This window comes from Sphaeramia orbicularis, chromosome 1 (assembly GCF_902148855.1).
Source record: "Sphaeramia orbicularis chromosome 1, fSphaOr1.1, whole genome shotgun sequence".
Classification (NCBI taxonomy): Eukaryota; Metazoa; Chordata; class Actinopteri; order Kurtiformes; family Apogonidae; genus Sphaeramia; species Sphaeramia orbicularis.
In genome coordinates, this window is record NC_043957.1 from 36312145 (window position 1) to 36324433 (window position 12289).

General features: G+C 35.3%; 1 protein-coding gene across 1 annotated transcript in view; it reads right to left on the bottom strand.

Annotated features, from left to right (window-relative positions):
• cygb2 (cytoglobin 2) overlaps window positions 1-7315 on the bottom strand; it is a 28697-nt gene extending 21382 nt beyond the window's left edge. The window contains exon 1 of the mRNA XM_030146173.1: window positions 6758-7315. Coding sequence (XP_030002033.1) covers window positions 6758-6948 — 191 coding nt within the window. The 5' untranslated portion in view covers window positions 6949-7315. The remainder of the gene's footprint in view (window positions 1-6757) is intronic.
• Between the last annotated feature and the right edge of the window lie 4974 nt (window positions 7316-12289).

Sequence of the window (12289 nt, forward strand, 5' to 3'; positions counted from 1 at the left end):
CCGCTGATGCATTTTGATACTAAATCACACATAGACTGTATGTAGTTCGTGGATGGAGGAACTGCAACGTCAACGATTGGCTTCTGAACTGATGTTTGGAATGAAGCCAGTAGTTTGAGATTTCACTGTCACCATGCCGGCTTTTTTGGAGACAGAACTGACCATATTTGGACAATAGGGCAAATCTGCAGCCTGAGGGGTCAGAACTAATGCTAGACGCTAATTTAATGACTGTACAATGATAAACGTCATCGAGCACTACAGTACAAAGTTATTTCAGAGCTTTATTGGTGTAACTTATAACAGTCGACCTGTTTGTTAGGAAAAACTGGATTGGACCAGATCATTTATTAGAGAGTAGGGATGTAACGATAAACTGCGGTAAAATTCCAAATGGTTAGTATTACTGTTTAAATTCTAATTATCATGATAATCTTGTCTGATTACCACACTTTGAAAACTCATGGTGCTACTCATTTCCTGGAGAAGCAGCAGCACTCCAGGCGCTATCTATCTATCTATCCATCTATCTATGAAAAAGAAACTAAAACAACTCAAACTTGATATGGAAAATGGTCAAACAGTGGCCATAAGGTGCCATCTTTAATGCACATTTGTATATTTGATAGTTTACATGTTAATATTTTAATGTTTCTGCCAACAGAAAGTACATTGTGGCCATTGTTTAATTTTATTTATGTATTTTTCAAAATACAACTTGGTTAAATCATTTCAGTGTGTGTATCAGTACTTTTTGAACACTTTGAGCACAATTTCAACAATATCACGATAATAATGATAACCGTGATAATTTTGGTCACAATAACCGCGATTCGAAAGTTTCATATCGTTACATCCCTATAAGAGAGTCCAAATAAAATGAACAAAACCAGACGGACTCATGGAAAAACATTACTAACTTAAAATTAGTAAAGAAGTTTAATGTAAGACTATGGGAGAAAGGGTTTTTTGGAGTCGACCCATGGGACCATCAGTGGTATTACAACTTTAAGATACTTCAGCACTGGCTTCATTTTGGACCTGAGATCTGTCCCTCTGACTCACAAACCATTCATTTCAAAAACAATATATTAGGTTAATAAGTTTCATAAGTTTTGCACTTTCTTTGCTCTTTGCACATGTTGGTGATTCTTTGTAAGCTACAGTGGTGTCATGCTCTTTCAGTGACACCTGGACCTCTGAGATTTGTGTTCTGTTTTTATTTTACTGCTATTTTGGATTTTTTTTCCTTTGGTTACAATTATTACCCCCGAAGGGAGGCAAGCGGTATTGTTTTTGGGTCAGTTTGCGTGTCTCTTTTTTTGTTTCTTTGATGTTAACACTCTAGCAGCAAAACTATTGGTTGAATTCATACCAGATTAGGTTTATAGATTGCCAGTCATCCAGAATAGACAGGGTTACATTTTTGGAAAAGTAAGTCAAACTTCACATTTTTTATGAATCGTTTAAATGTATTTTCTTCTCCCACTTACTTATAATGGATGACATGTCAAATGTCTATAAATAGATCAATTTTGTTTCAATTTACTTCAAACTTGGCACATATACAGAGGCAATTGATATGCTGACATCAGCACACGCATAGACATGATGACATCAGCTGGATCGCTGCCAAAATAAGCTACGATACGTGTGAGGGGTGGGGTATGTTGTGCCTGGCACCACTTGTTTTACTATTATTTTACTATTATTATGTGTCAAATCTACCTTATCTTACCTTACCTCAAAAAAATTACCAATCAGATTTGGAAGAGTTGGTGAATATTAGTTTAAGTTATGACTGACCTTGACCTGATCACACAACATCTTATTTATTATTGTAGTGATGGAAGCTGCAAGAATTTGTTTGGCTGTGAAGTAATAGATAGATAGATAGATAGATAGATAGATAGATAGATAGATAGATAGATAGATAGATAGATAGATAGATAGATAGATAGATAGATAGATAGATAGATAGATAGATAGATAGATAGATAGATAGATAGATAGATAGATAGATAGATAGATAGATAGATAGATAGATAGATAGATAGATAGAAAACACTGAATTCAGGTTGATATCTGCATGGCAAGATGACAAAAATCTCCACTTTCTTTAATAAAAAGACTATCCTTGGTCATGTCATTAGTTAGGTTCATATTTTAGATGACATTTAGAATGACAAGATATTTTTCTTTCATTAAAATGTGTGTAGATTTAATTGGAATATTTGTGCCTTCCTTCATATAACCATTTCAGACCAGTAAAGAAATGATGATCATCTGCTTTCCTGATGTATCTTCAGTATCAGTATCTTCTCTGGTCCGCCTAAAAAGTCTATGAGACCACTGCAGCTGATCCAGAATACTGCTGCTCCAGTCCTCACGAAGACCAAGAGACTGGACCACATCAGTCCAGTTCTGAGGTCTCTACACTGGCTCCCTGTCTCTCAGAAAATAGACTTTAAAATTCTCTTGCTTGCATATAAAGCACTAAATGGTTTAGGCCCAAAATGCATCAGAGACCTTCCAGTCCAGTATGAACCATCCAGACCACTCAGGTCGTCTGGTGCAGGTCTGCTCTGTGTTCCCAAAGTCAGAACTAAACATGGAGAATCAGCGTTCAGTTTCTATGCTCCGTATATCTGGAACAAACTACCAGAAAATATCAGGTCTGCTGAGAGTCTGAGTTCTTTTAAGTCAAGGTTAAAGACTCACCTGTTCACTGCCGCCTTTGACTAAAAGGCTTTTCACTTTTTAAATTTTATATTCTCCTTTGAAACTCTGCACTGCAACTCTTACTTTAATATGTGTGTGTTTTCATATTTTTGGATTTTATGTGTTGTTTTCTTACTTGCTGTTTTTAATCACCTTTTACATGTTTCTTTTCTAAAGTTTTAAATGTGTTTCTTTGTCCCTTGTCGTTGTATTTCAATGTCCTGTGTGAAGCACCTTGAATTGCCTTGTTGCTGAAATGTGCTATACAAATAAACTTGCCTTGCCTTTTCTGTTTATATGAGATAAATATACAGCAAGTGAACAGTGTAGTTAATAATAATAGTAATAATACTAAAAATCATGTGAATTTAGGCTCTTTATGATCTTTTTACATAGAAGCTTTTTGTGTCAATAACTTTCATTCTCAGTAACTATAAAAACATGTACTAGCATGAAAATCTCTTTCCCTTATTAATATACAGTATTTTTCCTCAACACAAATTGGGTTTTGAGCTGTCATGTGTTATATGTGACAATGTTAGTTTATATAAAGTTTTATTTCCATCAGCACCTAGGCTATAAGTGGTATTGCTGATGGACAAACAGGTAGCAGCATATTGCACTTTCAAGGGAGAAAAAATGTGGTTTTTTTTTTTTTTTTTTTTTATTATTAATCCACCAATTTAGGAGCTTCTGGCTGTAGCTATTGGAGATAAACCCTGAAATGTGTCAAGTCTTTTCACATTCACACTGCCTTAAGAGGCAGTTCTGTCTCTTGTTAAAAGTTTCAGATTTGTTTCCTCTGTGACTAAAAACTCTTAGGGCATCTGATGTAAATGAATGATTGTCAAATTACTGGCATGTTTTCAAACCCCAACCGACAAATTGGGGAAAAAAATGATGTGTTCAGGTACATTACTTTTCACTAATATTTAAAGATAGTTGACGTTAAATCAGTTAGTGGTAGGACATGGAAATGGAATTGAACAGAGTTTGGTAACATTTCCTTTTAAAATGTCATTAATATTAACATTTTATAATATTGGATTTTTACTGGAAGTTTGCCATTTGCAGTTTTAATTCTTTCTGACTTTTTTCCCCTATAATTTCTACATTGCATAAAGCATTTTTCTAACATTGTTGGACATTTAGTGAAAGCAGCCTTAAGAACAATGGAGGAGGGAACCAGAAATGGATACAGTACAACAAAGACAATGAATCAAATGAGCCTCAAAGAGAAAAGAAAGAAGACAAAATGAAGAAAGAGTGAAGTTTACATAAACAGAAAAAGATGTTCCAACAATAGTGTCAAGAAAGATTTGCTTAGTTGATTCCTGAGCTGGTTATTTAACCTTTGAAAACCTAAACAGTTCAGCGACCAAAAGCATCTACTGATGTAAAATGCTGATCCATTCATCCTATCAATACAAGTAAATAATTTAGGTAAAATGAAGTTCATAGTTCATGCATGAAAGGGTTAAACACATGTTTCTTCACTTCAAAAATATAATGCATGGACATTTTTGTAATTCAATGAAAAAACTCAATTGCATTGGTTTTTTCATGCCCAAGGAGGAATAAAAACACTCAAGAAATAAAATTTGACTAAGGTTCTCATAATTTGTGCATGAAAGGGTTAAATACAAGAAAATACATAATTTACACTGAAAAATGGAAAATGCAGAGGATAATATTATAATAAATAGCAATAAATGTAGAGAAAAATTTCATTTCATAGTTGCCAGAAAAATAGTTGTGATGAAGATAAATGAAAACAGAATGCAAGGAACAGTGAGGATGCTTTAAGTTTACTATAGATAACAACCTTCTGTGATATTTGATGGTAGTGGTTATGTTCTACAGATGCAGCAGCTGGAGAAGACATCCAGATGTGGCAGCGCGCAAAGCATGACAGATGTGACCCATCAGTTCCGGTCATAAACGTGGATTGTGATGTGACGTTCATGAACGAATTGAATCTTTTGAATGGCTCTTTGAAATGAACGATGGGAACCGAGTCTTTGTAAAGAGCCATTCTTTTTTTTTTTATTCTTTTTTTTTTTTTTTTTTTTTTTTTTTTTTATTAATAACAGTGCTTAATCACTGTTGTGTTTTGTGCATTTTTTTTCCCGTATGTTTACACACATTTATTGTTCTTGTTCTGAGGGAAAATCCACTACAGTTGTTAAGGTATTTAAGTAATTGCAATGATAAATGGCTTTTGTGTTTTGTGCATTTTTTCTGTATGTTTACCAACATACTGTTCTTGTTCTGAGAATTGCACTACAGTTCAGGTATTTCAGTAATTGCAGTAATTAATCACTGTTGTGTTTTGTGCAGTTTTTTCCGTATGTTTACACACATTTATTGCTCTTGTTTTGAGAAGAATAAAATGATATTTCATAAGAAAATGTTTTATTTTCTTCTTCATTTTTAGGCTACAGACTAGTCCACATAATGTATCGTGATGTTTTTGGTTGAATTCCAGCATTTCCCTAATGTCACCTCTCATGTCATGTACTTAGCCCACACATTTGAACTAACTATTCTTTTTTACACTAAGATAATATTTACTGCCGCGCCAGTTAAACACCTTTAAAATGTAATGTCAATCATCACATGTAGCCTATTTAGTCATTAAAACATTGGTGTTTCAAAATAATGCAAAAAAACATAAAAGAGCCAGCTTTTGGACGGCTCTTTTCAGTGAATGACTCTTTTCAGTGAACAGCTCCCTTCAAAGAACCAAAAGTCCCAGCACTAGAAAAGATCCAGATGTGACCCATCAGTTCCGGTCATAAACGTGGATTGTGATGTGACGTTCACGAACGAATCGAATCTTTTGAACGGCTCTTTGAAATGAACGATGGGAACCGAGTCTTTGTAAAGAGCCATTCTTTTTTTTTTCTTTCTTTCTTCTTCTTCTTCTTTTTTTTTTTTTTTTTTGTTAAATAACAGTAATCCCTGTTGTGTTTTGTGCAGTTTTTTCCGTATGTTTACACACATTTATTGCTCTTGTTTTGAGGAGAATAAAATGATATTTCATAAGAAAATGTTTTATTTTCTTCTTAATTTTTAGGCTACAGACTAGTCCACATAATGTATCGTGATGTTTTTGGTCCAGTTCCAGCATTTGTCTAATGTCACCTCTCATGTCATGTACTTAGCCCACACATTTGAACTAACTATTCTTTTTTACACTAAGATAATATTTACTGCCGCGCCAATTAAACACCTTTAAAATGTAATGTCAATCATCACATGTAGCCTATTTAGTCATTAAAACATTGGTGTTTCAAAATAATGCAAAAAAACATAAAAGAGCCAGCTTTTGGACGGCTCTTTTCAGTGAATGACTCTTTTCAGTGAACAGCTCCCTTCAAAGAACCAAAAGTCCCAGCACTAGAAAAGATCCAGATGTGACCCATCAGTTCCGGTCATAAACGTGGATTGTGATGTGACGTTCACGAACGAATCGAATCTTTTGAACGGCTCTTTGAAATGAACGATGGGAACCGAGTCTTTGTAAAGAGCCATTCTTTTTTTTTCTTTCTTTCTTCTTCTTTTTTTTTTTTTTTTTTTTGTTAAATAACAGTAATCCCTGTTGTGTTTTGTGCAGTTTTTTCCGTATGTTTACATACATTTATTGTTCTTGTTTTGAGGAGAATAAAATGCTACTTCATAAGAAAATGTTTTATTTTCTTCTTCATTTCTAGACTACAGACTAGTCCACATAATGAACCGTGATGTTTTTGGTCCAGTTCCAGCATTTGCCTAATGTCACCTCTCATGTCATGGGTTTAGCCCACACATTTGAACTAACTATTCTTTTTTTACAGTAAGATAATAGTTACTGCAAAAACCATCACAGATCCAGTCTTTTGAAGGGCTCTTTTCAGTGAACGGCTCCCTTCAAAGAGCCAAAAGTCCCATCACCAGAACAGATCCAGATGTGGCAGTGCGCAAAGCCTGACAGATGTGCCCCATCAGTTCCGCTCATAACCGTGGACTGTCTTCACATGTTGACAGAACTCACCTTATGAGCACGGACACCCCCACGTCCTCACAGTTTTTGTAGACGTGCCCCCACGTGTCCTGGATGATCTCCCTCTCCGCCTCGGACAGCGGCTCGGCGCGCTCCGGACGGTCCTCGTCTCCCCTCCGCACTCCCAGCATCTGCGGAGGTGGAGGAGGAGAGGGTGGCGGCGGAGACTCCCTGCGAGACATCCTCCTGCGGCGCAGCAGCCCGGAGGCTCCCAGCAGCGCCCGGGGGAGGTAGGGAGCCAGGGAGGGGGGGAGGGTGACGGAGAGCTGAGACCCCACGGCGGGAGATGGGGAGAGGAGAGTCAGGATGAAAAGGAGGAGAAGGAGGTGGAGGTGGAGGTGATGGGGAGGAGAGAGGAGAGGAGAGGAGAGGAGGAGAAGAGGCAGGCGGCGATCACAGCCACAAAAAGAAAAAGAAAAGGAAAAATGAAGCTCCGGATCCTCCTCCTCTCCAAACTCTCACTCCTTCTCCACCTAAATAAAAACTTATTTCTCTCTTTGCCCTCTTCTTCCTCACTTCTCTCTCTCTCTCTCTCTCTCTCTCTCTCTCTCTCTCTCTCTCTCTCTCTCTCTCTCTCTCTCTCTCTCTCTCTCTGCTGCTCCTCCAGCTCTGGTGAGGAGGGGGAGGAGAGAGGAGATGAAGCGGTCGGAGGCTGTGGTGTGTTGTGAGGACCTGGTGAGATGAGAGAAGGGTGGGATGGATGAGGAGAAACACACACACACACACACACACACACACACACAGAGAGAGAGAGAGAGAGATGGAGAGGGGGGGAGAGAGAGAGAGAGAGAGAGAGAGAGCATGGGTCTCTGAAAACACCCCTATGCTCATGTTACTGTTCCTGCAAATGCTTATGGTTTACATGGTGATACATCCAGCAGAGATAATTAAGACACATTATTAAAGCCTATTAAATTAATAAGGCACCTATTAGAGACATCATGCTTAATATAAAGTTAGAAAAAATTAGGTGCACCCTATAAATTTTACAAAATATGGGAGCCTCTTTTACACTGCGTGAATATGTTGCCTGGCTTGGAACTTTAACCCTTTCATGCATTAATTATGAGAACCTTAGTTAAGATTTTTTTCTTGAGTGTTTTTATTCCTCCATAGGCATGAAAAAAAACAGTGTGATCAAGTTTGTTTGTTTGTTTTTTTCATAGAGTTACAAAAATGTCCATGCATTTAACTTTTGAAATAAAGACATGTTTAAAACCCAATATCAGAAAGTGATATGAAAACAATGAAATAAAATAAAATCTGATGTTTTCTCACATTTTAACATATTCTAATGCTAGTTATTACTATTTTCATGGAGATCATATGAAAAAAAAATCTAACAAATAACAATTGATTAACCCTGAAACATGTTAGTGCAGATCAGGTTTATCCAGAACAGCAAAGTTTCAGTAACAGTCTGAATGTCAGTGTATGGGATGATGCATTAGTGTCCACTGTGCTGGCTGATATGGAACTAAAACAACAAAACCCATGAATATACAAGAGAACAGCTGGAGAAGAACTGTCCACTGGAGTGAACACTATGCATGAAAGGGTTAAAAATATTTTAGGTATTTATATTGTTATTGACCTGCTTTGTTTATTTACTTTCTCTCCTCCTTTAATGGTACCAGAATGCACTGTCTTGACTGTCTTTGTGCGTGTCTTGTTTGTATTGCCCTTTTTGTTTTGTTTTGTTTTGCCTTGGGTTCTGTTTGTTTATCATGTCCAGTGTCAGTCTTTGTATTATGAATACATTGCTTGAAATTACAAATGTCATACTTGTGAAATGAAAAGTTTTATAAATGTTGAAAAGTTCTCTAAATAAAGTTAAAAAAAAAAAAAATCAATAAGGTACCTGTTATAATGGAGGTGATTAGACGGTGTTCCAATCAAATCCAACTTTATTTGTAAAGCACTTTAAAACAACTGCAGTGGACCAAAGTGCTGTACAGAGGACAAATTAAAACCAAAATAGAAGAATAAAATACAGAATAGATTTAAAGACATAGAAACTGTACAAAAACAAACAAAAAAAGTGCTATACAGAAGAATAAATAAAATCCAAATAAAAACAACAAAATACAAGAATAGATTAAAAGCCATACAATTAAAAAGAACAATATAAATAAAATAAACAAATAAATAGAATAGATAAATAAGAACAACTAACCACTACTAAATTAAAAAAATATAGAATAAAGATAATACCTTCAAACATCTCACACTGTGTTGGTCCAAAAACCTGTGCTTTGTAATTTCTTTTTAATTTCTACACAGCAAATTTGTGGAGTAAAATAATCTGGAATTAGGTAAAAAAAAAAAAAAAAAAAAAGTGAAAGAGTTAAATTTCTGGAGTTCATTCTGTAAGTGTAACTCCAGCTTGTGTCTCTGATGGTGTTACTTTAACCCTGCTCTAGAGTGTATTCCATGGTCTCACATGTACACTTAAATCGAGTTGATTTTAACTCTCATGGAGTTTATTCCAAAGACCAGAAGTTGCTGTGTAATTATTTCATCTGTTACACATTACATTTGAAAAACTTTTTGATTTGTTTGCAAACATACAGTGGTGGAAAAAGGTTTTTGGACACCCTGTGCATGTGTAATTTATTGCATTAGGAATCACTCTTAAGTTATTGTTCCGTTCTCCTAACCCACATGCTCCCATCTGCACATGCTGTGTTCCACCAAGGTCAGAACTGAATGTTTCAGCAAAATAATGAAATGCATCCAAGACATGTCATGTTGAAACCGTCAAGAATTTAGTTTTATTAAATTTTCTTTTTAACAATAAACAAAAGAAATTTTAAAAAAATAATAATAATAATTTGAATTTGTTTGTGTTTGATGCCAAAACACATTTTGAAACACAAATAAGAAACGTGTCATGATAATATTTGAGATTGTGGACAATTTTGAGGAAGTCTGAAAACTTTTTTCTACTACTGTATATTAAATTAGGCATTTTCTCCCTAACTGCAGTCAAACTTTATTACATTTTTTTTTTTACTTTTAAAGCACATTCTTGCACAGGTTTTAAAGTATATCAACTATTTTGTGCATATTCAGTAAGTTTTATACAGATTTTGTTTCAGATACATCAGTAATCACCTTTGACTTGGTCCAATGATTACATACTGAGTCCCAGTTACACTTTATGTATCAACAATAAATAATATTGTCATAATTATTTCATGAGAAGAGATAAAAATGTTTTATTCCCACTTTATGGCCAACTGTACAGATTATATGATGAGTTAAGATGGATCACAGAATAAGATCATAAATTTGTTCAGTGCTAATATGGACTGAAGTTGTATGAATATTCACCATTTAAACCATCTAATAGGATTAGAGTTTTTTTCAGAATAAATAAATAAATAAATAAATAAATAAGTAAAACTGCTATTTTGAGCATGTATATATGTAAATTTAAAATTAAACAGTAAAATGAAAGAAAGCATTTAATCATCACCATACTGTACACACAATTATTTCACGAGAAGAGGTGAAAATATTTAGTTCCAACTTCATCGGCAACAGTGTACTTCAAATTTGATTCAATTGTAACCACCAGCATTTTGATGAGTAAGTGACATCACATGTTTGTCAGAAACTAATGGATTACATTTACTTGTGAGTAGCTATATTCAGCACTAAACATCAGTACAATATAATGTGTGTGTCCATAGATGTTAAAACAATGTGTATTTGTTAAGTCAAACACATGAAATAAGCAGAGGCTATTTTTTTTAACTACTTTTATTGATCATCAAGGTCAAACATTGACCACATAGAATCATGAACACTCCTTGACAACACAGTTCATTCAACAGTGTCAGTTTCTGTACCAGTTAGTTTCCAAGTAGGAAAGGAAGAAAATGAATTGCTCAAGTCAAAGTTAAAGAGGGGAAGAAAAAACAGTAAAATAAACAAAAACAAAACAAAAAACAACAAAACAAAGAACATATAGACTCCCCTCTCCAAAAAAAAAAAAAAAATCCTATCTAGATATTCTACTGTTTCAACAGATACTGCGATACAGATGTCCACCTACGCACAAAAATATCCTTTTTCAACTGTAATTGTACGTCATTTGTCTCAGTCTTTCAGTCCATTGTTGTATGTACGGGGGGGGGGGGGGGTTGATTCTTCTCCCAAGGAACAGTTATCGTTTTCTTTGCAGTTAACAATACTACTCTTAAAATATACAGATTGTCTCCATACAGCATGTCTTTTGGTATGCATCCCAACATGTAATACAGAGGATTCAAGGGTAAATCAATCTGTAGAATGACTGATACTAAAAGCAGAGGCTTTTTGTTGTGTTCCATACTGTCTCTTACTCGAAGCCTTTTGTATTTTAAATAACCGCTAGGTTCTGCTAATGATATTTACAGCATAAACTGAAATAGAAAAGGAAAAACTGTTGCAGTAAAATGAACCAGAATGTGTGGAATAACGCTCAAGACTCCAGCATTATGTTCTCCCATGAACTGCTCTGTAACACTGCAAACTCTCCTGATAATGATTTTCTTTTTTTTTTTTTTGAAGGTTGAAGTACAGTATTACTCCTGGGATGGATTTTTCTTCTTTTTTTTTTTTTTACTTGTCCACGGAAGAAGCTGGTGACAAAAGTAAACACATATGTAGCTTATTGATATTGCTATATCCTCCTGAGACCCAGCAATACATTTTTGTCCTCTGTAGGGGACAAGAGTTTCACATCATTACTTATAAAAAAAAAAAAATGCTGTCCACTGCAAAGGACATTCCATAACAACAACAAAAAAAAAAAATAGAAACAAAAATTGTATCTGAAAAACTGTTGCATTATGCTTTTTCCAATTAAGACAAATATTTAATGTAAAAAAGCCAAAACACTTACTTTCTTGGGTCTCAGGAGGATATAGCAGCATTCAACATGTTCACATACAAAAAAATGAGCAACTGGTGAAATTTAGTTCTGTTTCTGCTGTAACTGGAGGCCCAGCTGTACTGTCTTTACCCATGAGTGCTGAAGAACATGTAAATACTGTCGTGTATATATTTGAGTCATGTACTTGAGGACTCACATTGAGGTTTTAGGTATGTGTTTAAGGACACTGTCCAAGAAATACATGTAAGTCAGGGTGTCAAATCCTGGTCCTCAAGGGCCGGTATCCTGCATGTTTTAGATGTATTCCTCTTCCAACACACCTGATTCAACTGATAACCCTATCATCAAGCTCTGCTGAAGCCTGAAAATGACCGTCAGGTGTGCTGGAAGAGGGAAACATCTAAAACATGCAGGATACCGGCCCTTGAGGACCAGGACTGGACACCCCTGATGTAAGTTAAATGGCTCGTAAATATATGTGTATATGAATACTTCACTCAAGAGCGATAACTGTTTTTATATGTTTTAGCTGTGTTTATGTTTTGTTTCTGTTTTTGTCCATGTCTTTTTTTTGGGATTCTGTGACTCAGGGAAACGTATAAGAATTCCAATATACCCATACTGCGGTGTATCTGTGC